The sequence below is a fragment of the Anomaloglossus baeobatrachus genome, chromosome 1 (assembly GCF_048569485.1).
Source record: "Anomaloglossus baeobatrachus isolate aAnoBae1 chromosome 1, aAnoBae1.hap1, whole genome shotgun sequence".
In the NCBI taxonomy this organism is placed as follows: domain Eukaryota; kingdom Metazoa; phylum Chordata; class Amphibia; order Anura; family Aromobatidae; genus Anomaloglossus; species Anomaloglossus baeobatrachus.
Genome location: NC_134353.1, coordinates 183,714,159 through 183,735,883, shown reverse-complemented (window position 1 = coordinate 183,735,883; position 21,725 = coordinate 183,714,159). Strand labels below are relative to the sequence as shown.

Here is a 21,725-nt window from a genome sequence, read left to right as displayed (position 1 = left end):
ATGAAATGAAAACCAAATGTGAGAAGTTCTAATGTGCAGTCAGTTATTAGAATCTTGTAAGTCCATTCAAAATGCTTTTCTCACCAGATTTTAAATTGTAATCTGCATACATTAATAAATATATTAGCCCTGATATTACAGGTGTACTTACTCTGAAAATCAATGTTAGAATGGCTGTATAATCTTATATTAAGATAAAGATTTTATGAGTCGAGGTATAGAATGAAATACCGTGTTTTTCCAAAAATAAGAAACTGTCTTATATTTTGCCCCCCAAAAAAGCACTAGAGCTTTTTTTTGGAGGAGGTCTTATTCTTGGAGAAACATGGTTGGAGGTAAGTTTATCCCCCTAAAAAAGCAGGACCCCCCCCTTCCCAGGAGACTCATACCAGACCCGGACGTCTGTGTGGCTCACAGGTCTTCCCTGTGATCTCCAGTGGGTGCTGCACGCCGTCCTACCCTGCTTCTGGTCGACACTCATATACAGCAGATCACACACACACACACACATCAGATATCACTCACACACACACACACACACACACACACAAACACACACACACACACACACACTCACTCATCACATCCAGCGTTAAAAAAATGCTTCCGGCCCCAGGGAATGATGGGAGGAAGACATATGTGTCCACAGGTCCTGTAAGCTAGCATTGCAGCAGGTCCTTACGCTCCACTGCACTGCCTCTCACGATTCTGCCGGCAAGACCTATGCGCCAAGCCAGATACCTGACCCTAGGTATCCCTAGTGCTGGGCCCTAAATTGGGAATGGGTGGGATGAGCTCTTTGTCAACCCCACTAAACCCTAAATAAGACAACAGGGAAGACACACAGGGAAATAGTGCATGAACTACTTATCCATAGATGACTCAGGTAGAAGTTCAGCAAAGTTTCAGCAACATTATCACAGATAACTGCAAGCCACCTGCTTGCAACCAGAGCTTGAATGAACTGAATAATATCACCAGCACAAGTTTAGGGAAAATTAAAGTTTTTAAACTCAAAGTGAAATATAGATGATTAGCAGGTAAAGGGAAGAGGAACTCCGCTAGGTCTTAAAGGGAAAAGGATGAAAACCCAGCAGAGGAACCACCTAGAACACTGAATACTGGCAGTAGAAGCAATAGAAAGTCAGGGAGCACTTTGCACAGCCAAATGCTGTGACCTTCTATTACCGGACACCACAGAACTGTCTGTCACCTGTGCATAATAATTGAGGCACGGAATGTGTCTATCTTTGAATAGTAATAGCTAATCTAACTACTGAGGAACATTATTTTACATTTGTAATACAAAGAATTGAATTATAATATACTTTTAAATAATAATTAAAAGTTACATTTTATTGGCCTGTCAGTGAGGGGCTGTTTTATAGGGGGGGATTAATCAACATGCTATTCAGCATCATAAAATATGTCAAAATCAAGTATCACAAGGAAGAATTTTGAGTCCACAAAATCTACATGTCCATATATTTCTGTCTAAGAATGTTGAGCTTCATAGAAAAGACTCTTGTGTTTAATCCCTAAATTACGAAGACGTTTTGAAAGCTCCTTATTCACAGTTCCTTGTGTCCTTTTGTTTTTTTTAGTAGTTTTAAAACTCCTTGATGTTGCTTTAAATTCCATTGATAGGTGTTTGAGACACAAATAAAAAGTAGTGCTCGTTATTACCGTGTAATATCCATCACTCATTAATATCCTTAGCTAAACAACCCCAAAAACATAATTTCCAAAATGCGTTAGAACAAGATTGAGATATTTGTTAGTTATTAATACATTGGTGGATGAGGGCCAAGTTATTAGTTTTAACAATTGTTAATGGTTTCGTAATTTCTTTTTACAATACTAGGTTTTTAAAAAAAAAAAAAAAAAAAATAGCAAAAATTCATAAATCTACAAATGTCTCGAATTGACATTTGATGACTGTATGATATTGTTAAGTAATTATAATACTACTAGAAGGTGGCCCGATTCTATGCATCGGGTATTCTAGAATTTACGTATTGTGTAGTTAATGTATGATTTTTGTTATATATATATATATATATATATATATATATATATATATATATATATAGATATATAGATGTTGTTGTGTGTAGTTACCAAGTGTTTGTGTAGGGCGCTGTACATGTTCTGGGTGTTGTCTGGGTGTGGCGGGGGGTGAGAGCGGTGTTGTTTGTGTGTTGTGTTGCGTTGTGTGTGTTGCGTTGTTTGTGGAGCGCTGTGTGTCTGTAGCATTGTGTGTGTGTGTGTTGCGCAGTTTGTGTGGGTGTGGGGTGTGTGTGTGTGTTTTGGGGGAGGTATGTTTTGTGCAATGTGTGTGTTGTGCGGTATGTGCGTATATTTTTGTGTGCTGCGGTGTTTGTGTGTTGGGTGTTGTGTGTGTGTGTGTGTGTGCGGCGTTGACTGTGTGTGTGGGTGTCTGTGTAGGGCGGTGTTTGTGGTTCCCAGTGTGTGTGTGGTGTGTTGTGCAGTGCGTGTGTGGCGGTGTGTGTGTGTTTTGGGGGGAGGTGTGCACCCCCATCGTGCTCCATCCCCCATGCTGCGCACCGCCCATCGTGCTCCATCCCCCATGCTGCGCTCCCCCCATCGTGCTCCATCCCCCATGCTGCGCATTCCCCATCGTACTCCATCCCCCATGCTGTGCACTCCCAAACGTGCTCCATCCCCCATGCTTCGCACTCCCAAACGTGCTCCATCCCCCATGCTGCGCACTCCCAAACGTGCTCCATCCCCCATGCTGCGCACTCCCCATCGTGCTCCATCCCCCATGCTGCGCACTCCCCATCGTGCTCCATCCCCCATGCTGCGCACCCCCCATCGTGCTCCATCCCCCATGCTGCGCACCCCCCATCGTGCTCCATCCCCCATGCTGCGCACTCCCCATCGTGCTCCATCCCCCATGCTGCGCACTCCCCATTGTGCTCCATCCCCCATGCTGTACACCCCCCATCGTGCTCCACAGTCACACATCAGACAGCATACACGCACACACCCGATCGCATACACGCACACACCCAATCGCATACACGCACACACCCGATCGCATACACGCATACACACATTGACGATATTGCACATACGTGCTCACACTCAACATCTGGAGATACCACATGCTTATGGCCATGTGATCCTCCGGCAGGTCCTGGAAGGTCACTGCACGCACAGTATTGCCGCCGAGAAGCAAGCGATATCACTGGATGTTGTGAGTGTGTGGATGCGATCTGATGTGTGTGTGAGGTGTGTGTGAGAGTGAGTGTGATCTGATATGTGTGTCTGTTCTTATGTGTGTGCGTGTGTGTGTGTTCCGCTGCTGCAGGACCTTGATGCGCTCACCTGGGAGCCGGTGTACGCTGGTAACCATGCTACACAACATTACTCGATGTGTACCATGGTTACCAGCGTACCCCGCCCCCCGCTCGCATGGGAGCCCACACCAGTGTACGCCGGCAACCCCAGCAATGCGAGGGTATTTGTCGGCTGGGTTGGCGGCGTACGCTGATGTAGGCTCCCGGGGGTACAGCACTCACCTGGGAGTCGGGGCTCCGTGTCGGTTCGGGGAATGCGTGCGGGGGGCGGGGCCAGAGCGAGCGTGCAATGCGTGAGGGGGGCGGGGCGTGGCCGAGTTGCCAATGCGTGCAGGGGGCCGGGGCGAGAGGCCAATCCGTGGGGGGGGCGGTGCCTGGGCGAGCGGCCTATCCGTGCGGGTGGCGGAGCCGAGGCGAGGCGAGCGGCCAATGAGACGCTTGTCGCGGTAAGGACAGAATTTTGGAGCAAGACAGACAGACAGACAGAATAAGGCAATTATATATATAGATAATAGGAGTCTAATTTTATCATTGTGACCTAATGTGATATTAAAGAGGTTTTCCACCACTATTACATTGATGACCTATCCTAAAGGCTGCTTTACATGCAGCGACATCGCTAGCGATCGAACCTGCCCCCGTCGTGCGTGCGTCACGGGCAAATCGCTGCCCGTGGCAAACAATATCGCTAGGAAGCGTCACACGTTCTTACCTTCCTAATGGCGTCACTGTGGCTGGCAAACAACCTCTTTTTTAAGGGAAAGGTTGGTGCGGCGTCACAGCGACGTCACTCAGCGGGCCACCAATAGAAGCGGAGGGGCGGAGAACAGCCGTATTAACGTCACTCTCACCTCATTGCCGGAGGACGCAGGAACACTGTTGTTCGTCGTTCCCGGTGTGTCACACGTAGCGATGTGTGCTGCCTCAGGAACGACCAACAACCTGCTTCCAGAACGAGCAATGATATTTTGAAAATGAACGACGTGTCAACAATCAACGATTTGAGTATTTCTGATCGTTAGCAGTCGCTCGTAAGTGTCACATGCAACGACGTCGCTAACGACGCCGGATGTGCGTCACGAATTCCGTGACCCCGACGACTTATCGTTATACGTTGTTGCGTGTAACGGGGCCTTTAGGATAGGTCATCAATGTCTGATCACTCTGCACCTCTGCTGATCACCTGTTCTTGGTGGCAGGTATCCGCAGATGCTCAGTTCTGGAGCTGCCCCGTCCTCTGATAGCGGCCACGGCCGGGTACTGCACATCTGCCTCCTATTGATTTGAATGGGAGGTGGACATGCATGGATTGTAATAGGGTTTATAATTAGGAATAAAAAGATATTTTACAAAAGCTATTTTTTTTTTCAATGCTGTAAATATATTATTAGTTCTGTAGTGGAAGATCCTACCTGTGTTTATATTTGTGTAGAACTGTATTGCATGGTAACTTTAGTCTGCTTTTTGCAGCTTGCCCCTGAAACCAAAGCAGTAATTCATTGGATAATGGATATTCCATTTGTGCTGTCTGCCAATCTACATGGAGGCGATCTTGTTGCCAATTATCCATATGACAAGACTAGAAGTGGTAAGTGTTTTATACGAGCAACTAAGACATATCACTTAAAGGAAACCTGTCACCAGGTATTTGCCATCTTATCTGAGCATGATATAGGGGCAGAGACCTTAATTCCAGCAGTGTGTTCCTTATTGAGCTATTTGCTGCAGTTTTGATAAAATAACTATTTTATCTACTGCAGATATACCAGTTTCTGAATGCTGAGCTCTGTATATTCCAGCCCACAACACCAATTGGCAGCTTTCTGTGCATAGGCAGAAAGCTGCTAATCAGTGGTGTGGGTGGGTTATACAGACGTCATGAATACGGTCTACATGATAGCATGTTTACTAGTCCTCTTGTGATAATCTCTTGCTGATAAAACTGGGATTTTGTCAAAACTACAGCAAGTAGCCCAGTAAGTGACACATCACTAGAATCTGTCTGTATAGTATGCAGCTCTCAGATTAGCTGGCAAAAATATTAAGCCAGATTTCCTTAATATACCAAAGCACAGCCTATCAACAATTGTTACTATATAAAAAGCATATGTTCATACCTCAAGTAATTTTTAAAACAAAAATTGTTGTTTTGTGTGAGGGGTTAATGAGAATTACAACATTTAGTGTTTCCTTTACTTTACACATAATGGTAAGTTTTAGTTTGCCAGACCCCATTAATGCCATGGGGCAAGAAGTGAATTTCTGTTTCCCTATAATCATACAACAATATATTATTTATTCTGCTCCAGTAGTGTTACACAGAGATTTTTACAACTTCCCTGACTGTTATGGTGCCATCGAGATCTGTACAGACTTGATTATGACTTGCCACCAGATAACGTCTCTGGTGTTTGTGATCAATGTAGGGAGGCTCAGGCATCGACCTGCAGATTGGTAGTTCATAAGCTGGCTACAAAGAATTAATCTGTGCTAGTTTGCTAGTCTCCTTTAATCACGTTATGGGGGAGCCAATTACATCTGCTCCTCTCCTATATATGCTGGACAGATCCTTCCTTCTATGCCAGCTATAGTTTATCTTAGCTAGTCTGGTGACGTGTGTTGTGATCCAGACTATCTGGTGATTGTGGTACTTGTTGTTGAGTGTGGTTGTGGAGTTAACTCTTGTTGCCTTTTGTTGCTACCTTCCTGTTCTTGCTTTTCTCCTGAGTCTCTCATTGTCTATTCCTGTGTGTCTCTGCAGTAGGTCAGAGTTTTGGTTTTCCCTTGTCTGTCTTTACCTGTGTTTCCATCTCACTTCTACCCCTTCCTTACCTGGTGGGAAGGGGAATCATATTAGTTCTACTCAGGAGCATAGCCAGTCATGGGACTCAGGCATCTCCACTATCAGGAGTAACCCTGAGGTTAGGATAGCCTGGAGTCATCTAGCCTGATGGACAGCAAAGGAGCTCCTGTCCCTCGTTATCCTACAGTCATATCGTGACAAGTAGGTGGTGCACTTTACAGCATTTCTCTGCTCTGGTCAAAGACGATTCTCCCAAACACAGAACCCCTACAAGAAGTCCTTATAAATGCTACTAAGGCGTATGGAAACCTGTTCTCCAGATGGGACAGCAAAAAGTTAACATTGTTTGACGTAATCTGCCCAACCACAGAAAACAGTTGGAATTGTTCATCTACCAATTGTTTGCTGTTAGTCTTTTCATGAAGATACATGTCTCCAGATACATTGGCCTGAAGGTGATTTTTGGTGTTTTTGTAATCAATGGTATTTTTTTCAAACAGCATGCTCCTAAAAATAAAACAGGAACATCTGTAAGTATTAAAGAGCTGGAAGAGAAAACACAAATAAAGTCTCTCTATATACAAGCATCTATGTAAGCTTACAGTGTTCACAATAAAGGGATATTCCCATCTACAAGATCCTACGCCAATATGTAGTAGGTGTAATAATAATGATATTAGAACATATCTCCAATTAGAAATGTAGTATAGTTCGCCTGATGTAGCCATGTCTCTTACCTCATGTGCAGGGCATTGCAGTGTAAGTATCCATGGTTATGACTATGATCAACTAAGGCGGGCTTTGCACACTACAACATCGCAGGTGCGATGTCGGTGGTGTCAAATCGAAAGTGAGGCACATCCGGCGTCGCAGTCGATATCGTAGTGTGTAAATCCTTTTTTATACGATTAACGAGCGCAAAAGCGTCATTATCGTATCATCAGTGTAGGGTCCGACATTTCCATAATGCCGATGCAGCGACAGGTGCGATGTTGTTTCTCGTTCCTGCGGCAGCACACATCGCTGTGTGTGAAGCCGCAGGAGTGAGGAACATCTACCTGCGTCCCGGCTGCAATGCGGAAGGAAGGAGGTGGGCGGGATGTTTATGTCCCGCTCATCTCCACCCCTCCGCTGCTATTGGCCGCCTGCCGTGTGACGTTGCTATGACGCCGCACGACCCGCCCCCTTAGGAAGGAGGCGGGTCGCCGGCCAGAGCGACGTCGCAGGACAGGTGAGTGCATGTGAAGCTGGCATAGCGATAATGTTCGCTACGCCAGCTATCACAAGATATCGCTGCTGCGACGGGGGCGGGGACTATCGCGCTCGACATCGCAGCATCGGTTTGTGATGTCGCAGCATGCAAAGTACCTCTAACTGTCACTATATGATTGGATGTAACCATGGATACCTAAGCTAAAAGGCCCTGCACATGAGGTAAGAGACATGGCTATTTCAGGAAAACTGTACTACATTTCTAATTGGAGGTACAGTGGAACCTTGGATTACGAGTATAATTTTTTCCGGGAGTGTGCTCTTAAACCAAGTTGCTTTTATATCAAAGCGAATTTTCCCATAGGAAATAATTGAAACGCAGACAATTCATTCCACAGCCCAAAAATATTTACTGTATTTACACAAACTTATTACAGTAATACAAACTAATGTACTGTATTCATATAAAATTATTACAGTACACTAATACAAAATACTGTACAGTACAGCAAAAAGCATATAATACAAATGAAACTGTACGTTAGCTTACAATAGAATTGTTGGGGTGTAAGAGGTACAGTATAAGCAATGTGCTGTCATGGTTAGCAGAAAGAAAGTACAATACTGTATCCATAAATGCAAATTGATAGACATGCTACATAGTATATACTGTACAATGGTATACTGTATACAGTACATATGTACAGAAAGTTACCACCAGAGCGGGTCAGAGCGCGGTGAAAGGACAGAACCAGACGTGTGCACGGTGAGTATTTGCTCTTATTGCAAATCATTGCTCTTAAACCAAGTTACAAATTTGTAAAAAGCTTTGCTTGTCTTGCAAAACTCTCTCAAACCAAGTTAATCTTAAACCAAGGTTCCACTGTATTTGCTAATATTATTATTATTATTACACGTACTAAATAATGGGATAGGATCTTGTAGATGGGAATACCCCTGTATTGTGAACGCTGTAAGCTTTCATTCACACCTCAGTATTTTTGTCTGTGTACAGCCAGCACAATGACACATTCCATATTTTATGACTAGTCACATGGTTTTTTTTCCTGACCAACGAAAAGAAAAAAAATAAATAAAGGACGACATATCCTACCCCAGTCCATTTTTGCTGACCAAACTCATTTGTTAAAGGGAATATGTCACCAGGTTTTTGCAATCTGATCTGAGAGCAGCATAACGTAAGAACAGAGATCCTGATTCCAGCGATGAGTCACCTAGGCCTGTTTCACACGTCAGTGAAAAACACAGGGGAACACTATTCTCCTTAAGGAGACTTTGCAAGCCAGTCTGGCTGCCAGGTAAGGGGACTTATAGCTGCAATGCCCCTAAAATTCCACGGGGGAACACTATTCTCCTTAAGGAGACTTTGCAAGCCAGTCTGGCTGCCAGGTAAGGGGACTTATAGCTGCAATGCCCCTCTGGGAAATATTCAAATTGTCTCTCCAGTAAAGGAGACAAACTCTAGCACAGCGCCACCTATTGGAAGTAGCGATCCTAAAAGTCACAAGTGGATTTTTGACAATCCTTTGCAATATGACTCAGGATATATAAGCCAGATCAGAATCCCAATTTGCAGACACGGTGTTTCGGGGTGCTTGCCCCTCGTCAGTGCAAAGTATGGGGGTGTCTGATCTGGCTCATGAGAAAGCTATGTGGGGACCACGGGGGAACACTATTCTCCTTAAGGAGACTTTGCAAGCCAGTCTGGCTGCCAGGTAAGGGGACTTATAGCTGCAATGCCCCTAAAATTCCACGGGGGAACACTATTCTCCTTAAGGAGACTTTGCAAGCCAGTCTGGCTGCCAGGTAAGGGGACTTATAGCTGCAATGCCCCTCTGGGAAATATTCAAATTGTCTCTCCAGTAAAGGAGACAAACTCTAGCACAGCGCCACCTATTGGAAGTAGCGATCCTAAAAGTCACAAGTGGATTTTTGACAATCCTTTGCAATATGACTCAGGATATATAAGCCAGATCAGAATCCCAATTTGCAGACACGGTGTTTCGGGGTGCTTGCCCCTCGTCAGTGCAAAGTATGGGGGTGTCTGATCTGGCTCATGAGAAAGCTATGTGGGGACCACGGGGGAACACTATTCTCCTTAAGGAGACTTTGCAAGCCAGTCTGGCTGCCAGGTAAGGGGACTTATAGCTGCAATGCCCCTCTGGGAAATATTCAAATTGTCTCTCCAGTAAAGGAGACAAACTCTAGCACAGCGCCACCTATTGGAAGTAGCGAACCTAAAAGTCACAATAGGTGGCGCTGTGCTAGAGTTTGTCTCCTTTACTGGAGAGACAATTTGAATATTTCCCAGAGGGGCATTGCAGCTATAAGTCCCCTTACCTGGCAGCCAGACTGGCTTGCAAAGTCTCCTTAAGGAGAATAGTGTTCCCCCGTGGAATTTTAGGGGCATTGCAGCTATAAGTCCCCTTACCTGGCAGCCAGACTGGCTTGCAAAGTCTCCTTAAGGAGAATAGTGTTCCCCCGTGGTCCCCACATAGCTTTCTCATGAGCCAGATCAGACACCCCCATACTTTGCACTGACGAGGGGCAAGCACCCCGAAACACCGTGTCTGCAAATTGGGATTCTGATCTGGCTTATATATCCTGAGTCATATTGCAAAGGATTGTCAAAAATCCACTTGTGACTTTTAGGATCGCTACTTCCAATAGGTGGCGCTGTGCTAGAGTTTGTCTCCTTTACTGGAGAGACAATTTGAATATTTCCCAGAGGGGCATTGCAGCTATAAGTCCCCTTACCTGGCAGCCAGACTGGCTTGCAAAGTCTCCTTAAGGAGAATAGTGTTCCCCCGTGGAATTTTAGGGGCATTGCAGCTATAAGTCCCCTTACCTGGCAGCCAGACTGGCTTGCAAAGTCTCCTTAAGGAGAATAGTGTTCCCCCGTGGTCCCCACATAGCTTTCTCATGAGCCAGATCAGACACCCCCATACTTTGCACTGACGAGGGGCAAGCACCCCGAAACACCGTGTCTGCAAATTGGGATTCTGATCTGGCTTATATATCCTGAGTCATATTGCAAAGGATTGTCAAAAATCCACTTGTGACTTTTAGGATCGCTACTTCCAATAGGTGGCGCTGTGCTAGAGTTTGTCTCCTTTACTGGAGAGACAAAGTGAAAAACACAGACGTTCTTCACTGACGTGTAAAACACGCACATGTCCCTCAGTGTGCCGTGATTCACTGCACACGTGGGTTGTCTATGTGCAATCCGGGCTCCGTTCTCCGTGGTCTGTGATTGCACATAGAGATTAAGGGGTACTTTGCACACTACGACATCGCAGGTGTGATGTCGGTGGGGTCAAATTGAAAGTGACGCACATCCGGCATCGCAGGCGACATCGTAGTGTGTAAAGCCCAGATGATATGATTAACGAGCGCAAAAGCGTCGTAATCGTATCATCTGTGTAGCGTCGGCGTAATCCATAATTACGCTGATGTGATGGTCCGATGTTGTTCCTCGTTCCTGCGGCAGCACACATCGCTGTGTGTGAAGCCGCAGGAGCGAGGAATATCTCCTACCGGCGTCACCGCGGCTTCCGTAGGATATGCGGAAGGAAGGAGGTGGGCGGTATGTTTACATCCTGCTCATCTCCGTCCCTCCGCCCCTATTGGCCGCCTGCCGTGTGACGTCGCAGTGACGCCGTACGATCCGCCCCCTTATTAAGGAGGCAGTTTGCCGGCCAGAGCGACGTCCCAGGACAGGTGAGTCCATGTGAAGCTGCTGTAGCGATAATGTTCACTACGGCAGCTATCACAAGGATATCGCAGCTGCAACGGGGGCGGGAACTATCGCGTGCGACATCGCAGCATCGGCTTGCGATGTCGCAACGTGCAAAGCCCGCCTAACTCACCTGTGCCCGCTCCCGCTCTCTATGGTGCTGAACGCTCCCGCGGTGCAGCATTTGGCCGGCGCTGACCCCCGCAGCAGCTGCTTCCGGGTCGGCTGTGTCGTGCATTCATGAATATGCGCGACAGTAATGAGCCGGCTCAGAAGCAGCAGGGAGAACAGGCTGCACAGAGCGTCGCTGGAGCCGGGTGAGTAAAAATGCTTTTTATTTTATATCCACGTTTTTTTTCTGGCACGTGTTTCACGGATCACACCACTGCGTGGTCCGTGGACATCAGTGATGCCAGAAAAAAATGGACATGTCTCCGTGCGGCAATCACGCACACGCGGGTATGCCGCACGGAGACATGGTCAGTGAAACATCACTGATGTGTGAGCAGACCCATTCATTATAATGGGTCTGCGTATGTCAGTGATTCTGGTACGTTTAAAAAAAAGCACAAATGCACCAGAATCACTGACGTGGGAAACAGGCCTTACTGGGCTGTTTAGTGTAGTTTTGATGAAATCACTGTTAATCAGCAGTAGATTATCTTTAAAGGATTACTTGTCATGCTTCCAAGTAGTCCAGCATATTCATCAGATCTGATTAACTGCAAGATCTGCAGCAGAGAAAACAGTGATTTTATCAAAATGACAGCAAACAGCTCAGCAAGTGACACATCCCCGGAATCAGGGTCTCTGCCCCTACATTATGCTTCTCTCAGATTGGGGTGCAAAACCTGGTGTTAGATTCCCTTTAAATAAATTGGATAGTGAAAAAAACCCAGATAGCTCAGTGACTCCATCTGTGTTGCATCACGTGTTGTCCTGACTGGTTGCTAAAAGATGTTTGTTAATAACTGATTGTCTAATTTCAATCAGTTTACTTTTGCATACAAGAAAATTGTGTGACCCACAGGTGCTAAAACGGGCACACGGATCAAAAACTGATGAACGTCAGATCCAGCACACTGAGGAAAAGCGATCGGAGTTTTGCAGACTAATATGAATAAGGCTTATTTTACATCCACAGGCAGAAAACCAATAAAAATATTGTCCAAATCTCAGCTAAGCTGTGAACACTATCGTATCTGATCTAAGCAGTTATCAGATCAATAGCCGCAGAAATCCCTCCCGCTTTGTGGCAACGAGTCAGTGTTAACTCAACAGCTTATTATACACATCGTAATCATCATTGTTCCAGTTGGGGCTCACAATCCAATCCCCGATCAGTATATAAACTCTTAGGGGTACCTTGCACGTTGCGACATCGCTACTGCGATCTTGTCGGGGTCAAATCGAAAGTGATGCATATCCGGCTACGGTAACGACGTTGCAAGGTGTAAAGCCTAGATGCGCCGATAAACAATCGCAAAAGCGTCGAAAATCGGTGATCTGTGTAGTGTCGGTCATTTTCATAATTTCGCTGCAGCGACAGGTACGATGTTGTTCCTCGTTCCTGCGGCAGCACACATCGCTGTGTGCGAAGCCGCAGGAGCGAGGAACATCTCCTACCTGCGTCCCGGCAATGAGGAAGGATGGAGGTGGGCGGGATGTTTACGTCACGCTCATCTGCGCCCCTCCACTTCTATTGGCCGCCTGCCGTGTGACGTTGCTGTTACGCCGCCCGACCCGCCCCCTTAGTAAGGAGGCGGGTCGCCAGCCAGAGCGACGTCGCAGGGCAGGTAAGTGCATGTGAAGCTGCCGTAGCGATAATGCTCACTACGGCAGCTATCACAAGAGATCGTATCTGCGACGGGGGCGGGGTCTATCACGCTCGGCATCGCTACAATCGGCTAGCGATGTCGCAGCGTGCAAAGTACCCCTTACAGGTGTACCCAGTAGTACAGGCTCCATATAAATAGAGAGCCATGACAAAATAAGGGTGACATTAAATTGAATTTGCAAATAACCTGTTTTCTTTTTTTCATGCTTGTAATAATGATTTGCATTCTTTGAATTCTGCAGGCAGTGCTCATGAATACAGCGCCTGCCCTGATGACAGCATATTTCAGAGTTTGGCCCGTTCATATTCGTCTCTCAACCCAGCCATGTCTGACTCAAACAGGACACCATGCCGCAAAAATGATGATGAAAGCAGCTTTGTTGATGGGACCACTAATGGTGCTGCCTGGTACAGTGTCCCCGGAGGTAAGCGTGAGCCATGGCCAACACGGGATCATGAAACTAATTATTAGTGAAAGTCTTAGGTAGATAATCACCAGAGGACCATCGTAGATGCAGTGCTGGGCTAATTTTATTATTTCTAGCATGCCACTAAGGAAAACCCCTTGAGTCAATGAAAAGGTTAAAAATACATCTAACAGGTAAACTATATAACAGACCCAAAAGAGGATCACTGATTTTGTGTTTATACATAAAGTCTTTCCAAATAACACTCAAAACTGTTAACTTCTGCTCCTCTTTATTGATGGTATACTCACCCTTTTCAAGCCCTACATGTAAAGCCTGCTTTACACGCTACAAGATATCTTACGATGTGTCGGCGGGGTCACGTTGTAAGTGACGCACATCCGGCATCATAAGGTATGTTGTAGCGTGTGACAGCAACGTTCAATTGCGATTGAACGAAAAACCGTTCATCACATGCACGTCGTTCATTCCTGACGAATTGAACGTCAGGTTGTTCATCGTACCCGGGGTAGCGCACATCGCAGTGTGTGACACCCCGGGAACGATGAACAGATCTCACCTGCCTCCTGCGGATCCCGGCCCACAATGCGGAAGGAAGGAGTTAGCGGGATATTTACGTTCCGCTCAGCTCCGCCCCTCCGCTTCTATTGGCCGGCTGCCGCGTGACGTCGATGTGACGCCAAACGTCCCTCCCACTCCAGGAAGTGGACGTTCGCCGCCCACGTCGAGGTCGTATGGAAGGAAGTATGTGTGACGGGGGTTAATTGTATATGCGTCACGTTCAACAAAATTGATGGGGGCGTTGCAAATCGCATACAATATTGTATGCGAAATTGCAACGTGTAAAGCAGGCTTTAGAAATGTCCTTTGGCAATAAACTGATCATTAAATAGATCTCTCCTAGGCCCCCCAAAGACCAAGGTAAGTGTTCAGTTTCCAAGCAGTGCCACCACAGGAGACAAAAAGTGCCTATTCAAATCTATAGGCGGTCTGCATAAAGCAGGACAAGATCTGAAGAGCGAGAGACCCTCTTTGTATCTGAACTCCACTCTGGGAAAGAAGAAAATCCTGAAGAGAGGACCCCCTCTATTAACTTCTTCCTCATTCTGTCCTTTTCTTTTCTTTTTTTTTTTACTCTTAGGCGGGCTTTGCACGCTGCGACATCGGTAACAATGTGTTACCGATGCTGCAGCGATAGTCCCGCCCCTGTCGCACGTGCAATATCTAGTGAAAGCTGCCGTAGCGATTATTATCGCTACGGCAGCTTTACACGCACATACCTGCCGTACGACGTCCCTCTGGCCGGCGACCCGCCTCCTTCCTAAGGGGGCGGGTCGTGCGGCGTCACAGCGACGTCACACGGCAGGCGGCCAATTGAAGTGGAGGGGCGGAGATGAGCAGGACGTAAATATCCCGCCCACCTCCGTCCTTCTCATTGCAGCCGGCGGCAGGTAAGGTGATGTTCCTCGCTCCAGCGGCTTCATACACAGCGATGTGTGCTGCCGCAGGAGCGAGGAATAACATCGCACCTGTCGCTGCACCGGCATTATGGAAATGTCGGAGGCTGCAGCGATGATATGATAACGACGCTTTTGCGCTCGTTCATCGTATCAAAAAGGTTTTACACGTTGCGATATCGACTGCGACGCCGGATGCGCGTCACTTTCGATTTGACCCCATCGACATCGCACGTGCAATGTCGCAACGTGCAAAGCCGCCCTTAGCTGTATGCACAAAATTACCTTCCTTCTTCTTTATTCCTGAGAGGTACGATACGATACGATACGATACACTTTATTGATCCCATGGGAAATTCTGGTATCACAGCAGCACAACTTAAATCATAACATGAATTACTTAATTGACAAGACAGTAGAGTTGACAGAATAACATTATACATTAGATTAGGACATACACAGCGGGTGAACTGAAAGTAGAAGAAATAAGGTAGACATTCACCTTGATGATTTAACACTAATGTTATTGTTGTACATTCCCATAGCAGTTGGCACAAATGATTTCCTATATTTTTCCTTCTTACACCTCAGAAGGATTAGCCGGTTACTGAAGGTGCTCTTCTGTCTCATGAATAGCTCATATAATGGATGTGCATTATTCTTCATAATCGCCATACACGTTTTCAGAGTTCTTCTCTCCACTACCTCCTCAAAAGAGTCAAGATTTTGGCCCCCTTGAATTTTTCAACCTTTTCCCACATTTCAGGCTTCAAACATAAAGATAACAAATTCTAATTTTATGGTGAAGAATCAACAACAAGTGGGACACAATCGTGAAGTTGAACAAAATTTATTGCTTATTTTAAACTTTTATAAAAAATAAATAACTGAAAAATGGGGGGTGCAATATTATTCGGCCCCTTTAAGTTAATATTTTGTAGCGCCACCTTTTGCTGCAATTACAGCTGCAAGTCGCTTGGGGTATGTCTCTATCAGTTTTGCACATCGAGAGACTGAAATTCTTGCCCATTCTGTTTGCAAACAGCTGGAGCTGAGTGAGGTTGGATGGAGAGCGTTTGTGAACAGCAGTTTTCAGTTCTTTCCACAGATTCTCGATTGGATTCAGGTCTGAACTTTGACTTGGCCATTCTAGCACCTGGATACATTTATTTGTGAACCATTCCATTGTAGATTTTGCTTTATGTTTTGGATCCTCGTCTTGTTGACAAAGACAAATCTCCATCCCAGTCTCAAGTCTCTTGCAGACTCCAACAGGTTTTCTTCAAGAATGGTCCTGTATTTGGCTCCATCCATTTTCCCATCAATTTTAACCATCTTCCCTGTCCCTGCTGAAGAAAAGCAGGCCCAAACCATAATGCTGCCACCACCATATTTGACAGTGGGGATGGTGTGTTCAGGGTGATGATCTGTGTTGTTTTTACGCCAAACATATCGTTTGGCATTGTGCCCAAAACGTTTGACTTTGGTTTCATCTTACCAAAGCACCTTCTTCCACATGTTTGGTGTGTTTCCCAGGTCGCTTGTGGCGAAGTTAAAGAACACTTTTTATGGACATTTTTGAGAAATGGCTTTCTTTTTGCCACTCTTCCATAAAGGCCAGATTTGTGCAATGTACGACTGATTTTTGTCCTATGTACAGACTCTCCCACCTCAGCTGTAGATCTCTGCAGTTCATCCAGAGTGATCATGGGCCTCTTGGCCGCATCTCTGATCAGTCTTCTCCTTGTTTGAGATGGACATCTGGGTCTTGGTAGATTTGCAGTGGTATGATACTCCTTCCATTTCAATATGATCGCTTGCACAGTGCTCCTTGGGATGTTTAAAGTTGTGGAAATCTTTTTCCAACAAAATCCGGCTTTAAACTTTTCCACAACAGTATCACGGACCTGTCGGTTGTGTTCCTTGGTCTTCATGATTCTCTGTGTGCTTTAAACAGAACACTGAGACTATCACAGAGTAGGTGCATTTATACGGAGACTTGATTACACACAGGTGGCTTATAGTTATCCTTATCAGTCATTTAGGACAACATTGGATCATTCAGAGATCCTCAACGTCTGGAGTGAGTTTGCTGCACTGAAAGTAAAGGGGACGAATACCGTATTTTTCGGGCTATAAGACGCATTTTTTTCCCCCAAATGTTGGGGGAAAGTGGGGGGTGCCTCTTATAGTCTGAATGTAGGGCTGCGGGGAATGAGGGTGCTGCGGTGGAGCGGGTCATCGGCGGCATGAGCAAGCTGTAGCAGCCTGCCGTGACCACGTGGGCCTGCTCATTTCATATGCATGCCCATCCTCCCGCCCATCATCTCTCAGCGCTGAAGCCGGCGCTGACAGGTTGGCGGGATGATGGGCGGGGGGTGCGCGCATAGTAAACAGCCGACCCGCATGATCACCCCTGGCAACTACAGCCTGGAGTGATCATGTGCGGCTATATTCACTGCTCGGCAGTGAATAAGTATGATATACTCACCGTGCAGCATCTCGATGTCCTTCTGTCTGCTGGCCGGCTGATCTGTGTAGAGAGCAGTGAGCACAGCAATGACTTCATCCCTGTGCGCACCGCTAGTCTCCGCACACATCAGCCGGCAGCAGACAGGAGGACATCACGATATGCTGCAGGGGAACGGTGACAGCTCCGCACAGGTCAGCGGCGTTGCTGCTGACACAGACAGGAGGATGAGCAATGCTGCAGGGAGTGAGGAAAAGTGAGTATTAACGTTTATTTTTTTCTGTGCCACATGATACAGGCCATATAGCAGGATGGGGTATAGAGCAGGATGGGTGCACATACCAGGATGGGGGTATATTATGAGCAGGATGAGGGCATATAGCAGGATGGGGTATATATCAGGATTAGGGTATATTATTAGCAGGATGAGAGCATATAGCAGGATAGGGGTATATATCAGGATGGGGGTATATTATGAGCAGGATGGGGGTATATAGCAGGATGGGGGTATTTATCAGGATGGGGGCTATACCAGGATGGGGGTATTTATCAGGATGGAGGTATTTATCAGGATGGGGGTATATAGCAGGATGGGGGTATTTATCAGGATGGGGGCTATACCAGGATGGGGGTATTTATCAGGATGGGGGTATATAGCAGGATGGGAGTATTTATCAGGATGGGAGTATTTATCAGGATGGGGGCTATACCAGGATGAGGGACATATATACAAGGATGGGGATCATATACAAGGCAGGAGGATCATTACCAGGATGGGGTACATTAGTAGAGATTTTGGGGACATTACCCCTATAATAGTGTCAACAGCAGATCCTCGCCCCATAACAGTGTGTCATGACACATTTTTTGCTTAAAATTTTATTCTCCTATTTTCCTCCTCTAAAACCAGGGTGCGTCTTATGGTCCGGTGCGTCTTATAGTCCGAAAAATACGGTAATATTGCACGCCCTACTTTTCAGTTATGTATTTTTTTAAAAAAGTTTAAAATAAGCACTAAATTTCGTTCAACTTCACAATTGTGTCCCATTTGTTGTTGATTCTTCACCATAAAATTAAATTTTTTTATCTTTATGTTTGAAGCCTGAAATGTGGGAAAAGGTTGAAAATTCAAGGGGGCCGAATACTTTCGCAAGGCACTGTATGTAAAGGTTGCCTAAGGCAATCCTGGCAAGGAGTGCTTATCACAATAGTCCCTTCCTAGCATCAATCAAAACTACCACACATTGCCCCCCAAAAATTTACAGAGCTCTTATAAGAGTGGCAAACCACAATACCCAAGAACAATGCCAGCCTTAAGGCTGCTTTACACGCAGCTACATCGCTAGCGATGTCGCTGGTGAAAGCACCCGCCTCCGTCGGTTGTGCGTCACGGGCAAATCGCTGCCCGTGGCGCACAACATTGCTCGGACCCTTCACACGGACTTACCTGCCTAGCGACGGAGCGGGGCGGAGAAGCGCGGCCATAACAACCCGCCCACCTCCTTCCTTCCTTATTGGCGGCAGCTGCAGGTACGATGTTGTTTCTCGTTCCTGTGGTGTTACACATAGCGATGTGTGCTGCCGCAGGAATGACGAACATCATCGTACCTGCAGCAGCAATGATATTTGAGATCAGAACGACGTGTCAATGATCAACGATATGGTGAGTATTTTTATCATTAATGGTCGTTCCTGCGTTTCACACGCAACGACGTCGCTAACGAGGGCGGATGTGTGTCATGAATTCCGTGACCCCAACGACATCTCGTTAGCGATGTCGTTGCGTGTACAGCGCCCTTTAGTGTCTCACAATAGTGTCAGCCACAAGAAATCCATAAAAATTAACTGTAGTAGTGCTACGTGTCCTCTCTTATATGAGAGTGGATATCACAATAATCCATAAGTGACAGCTGCTTACCTGCTATAACTGGTCTTTCATGAATGCCAGCCATAAAGCTACCACTCACAAAGCCTACTATAGGTAACGTGGTTTCCACCCCATAGCAAACACAAGGTTATTTTATAATGTAACTACTCTTATGTGTTTTTCACTAATAAATTGAAAAATTACATTAAAGCACCATTCCAGCAATTTTTTTTTTGCCACTGAAATGGTGCTTTAAATCTTAGGCGGGCTTTGCACGTTGCGACATCGCAAGCCGATGCTGCGATGTCGCACGCGATAGTCCCCGCCCCCGTCGCAGGTACGATATCTTGTGATAGCTGGCGTAATGAAAATTATCGCTAAGCCAGCTTCACATGCACTCACCCGCCCTGCAACCGTCGCTCTGGCCGGCGACCCGCCTCCTTCCTAAGGGGGTGGGTCGTGCGGCATCATAGCGACGTCACACGGCAGGCGGCCAATAGCGGCGGAGGGGCGGAGATGAGCAGGATGTAAACATCCCGCCCACCTCCTTCCTTCCGCATAGCCGCCGGCGGCAGGTAAGATGATGTTCCTCGCTCCTGCGGCGTTATACACAGCGATTTGTGCAGCCGCAGGAGCGAGGAACTACATCGTACCTGTCACTGCAGCATAATTATGAAAAAGTCGGAGCCTGCAACGATGATACGATAACGACGCTTTTGCGCTCGTTAATCGTATCATCTAGCATTTACACACTACGATCTCGAAAGTGACGCCGGAAGTGCGTCACTTTCGATTTGACCCCACCGACATCGCATGTGCGATGTTGCAACGTGCAAAGCCACCCTAAGAGTTCCCTACACTAGTCTTATACTCAATCTCCGCCTGCTTCACCTTTTTTTGGTGTTGCTCCTGTTCTGAGGTGCCATCTTGTGTTGTTACTTCTCACTGGGTGTAAGTGAGATGTTAATTAGCAAGCACTCAATACAAGTCTATAAGAGCCAGAACAAAGCTCTCATAGAGCTGTATTGAGTTGGGACTTCCAGCGCGCCCCATGAAACACTAGAGCTGCTGTCGGCAGGTCACAAATAACCGGAGACCGGACAGATCGATGTGATAGAAGATGAAGCTACTGGAGGGTGAGTATGAGACAGTGGTCAAGGGACTTAGATTTAAAGCACCACTCCAGCAGTAAAATAAAAATAAAAACCGCTGGAGAGATGCTTTAACCTTCCTTTAAATTTTTATATGATCTGCCTTGGTTCATTTTTAGACCCACTGTTAACCATTTGTTATGATTCTAGGTATGCAGGACTTCAATTACCTGAGCAGTAATTGTTTTGAGATAACTGTGGAGCTGAGCTGTGACAAGTTTCCACCAGAGGAATTGCTGAAAAATTACTGGGAAGAAAACAAGGACTCGCTGGTGAATTACGTCAAGCAGGTGTGATATACGGTTTTCTTAAGTATAGCAGTAAGCCATAAAGGTAAAATATGGTGGCCTTTAGGACGTCTGACCTTAACATCTTCTTTCCCCTTTTTTTTACTTGAGATTATTCCTAAAGTTCACTTCTTTCTGTCTATATCGATATCCCACTATTGTTTCAATAGACATTAATTAATACATTAACATTGCAATTTTGTACACAAAATGATAGTGAAAAAAAAAATTGATTAAAAATTAATTACAAAGTTTATTGATACAAGGTGGCCATAAAATAATCTGGCGGTGTTTGGAACTGTGTGCAGACTGACCCAGTGGACAGAATTGGCTGAAAATTGGTATGTATGTATGCTATTCAAGGCATGGGGAAATGGAAGGCATCTTTAAAAAAAAAAAAATTATACCAAAACTTTCCACGCTGTGCTGTACGGGAGCCCCAGTTGCCTGGAAACACTGCGTGCACTGCTGTTCCCGGCAGGGTTGTTCGTGCCCTGTTCCACGATGGCAGTGGCAATGTCCTCCACAACCTCTCTGCTTACCGGTCATCGCCCGCGCCATGCATGAACACTCAGTAACCCTGTTGCCTCAAAATGTGTCATCATCTATCTCAGCAAATTGTACAGGTGCTAGAGGTGGGGAGACAGAAGGCGCAAATAGGGTCTTACCCGGTATGACTGGAGATGACAGAAATAAGAGTACACTCACCTGATCTGGTTGTGCCAGTCACAACTCCTGAGATCGCATGTGAGTGTCAGATTGGTTTGAAAGCAGCGGCCCCGTGGCTAGCAATTGTCAAATATATAGAAATAGGAAGACGGGTTTTAGCCGCGCTGAAAAACCACTGGTACAGGATTAATGAAGAGGTTTCTTTTTTATTTCAGCATTTCCAACGCGTTTCAGAGACTGGAACCGTCTCCTTCCTCAGGGAAAAAAGAAATCATCATCATTTCTTTTTTCCCTGAGGAAGGAGACGGTTCCAGTCTCTGAAACGCGTTGGAAATGCTGAAATAAAAAAGAAACCTCTTCATTAATCCTGTACCAGTGGTTTTTCAGCGCGGCTAAAACCCGTCTTCCTATTTCTATATATTTGACAATCTCAGCAAATTGACAGCTTGATGAAAGGCTCT

The 21,725-nt window shown here is 46.0% G+C and overlaps 1 protein-coding gene across 1 annotated transcript in view; it reads left to right on the top strand.

Moving 5' to 3' along the window:
• CPE (carboxypeptidase E) overlaps window positions 1-21,725 on the top strand; it is a 128,055-nt gene that overhangs the window by 84,595 nt on the left and 21,735 nt on the right. The window contains exons 4-6 of the mRNA XM_075347326.1: window positions 4,797-4,914; window positions 13,178-13,360; window positions 20,459-20,598. Of these exons, the coding sequence (XP_075203441.1) occupies window positions 4,797-4,914; window positions 13,178-13,360; window positions 20,459-20,598 (441 nt within the window). The remainder of the gene's footprint in view (window positions 1-4,796; window positions 4,915-13,177; window positions 13,361-20,458; window positions 20,599-21,725) is intronic.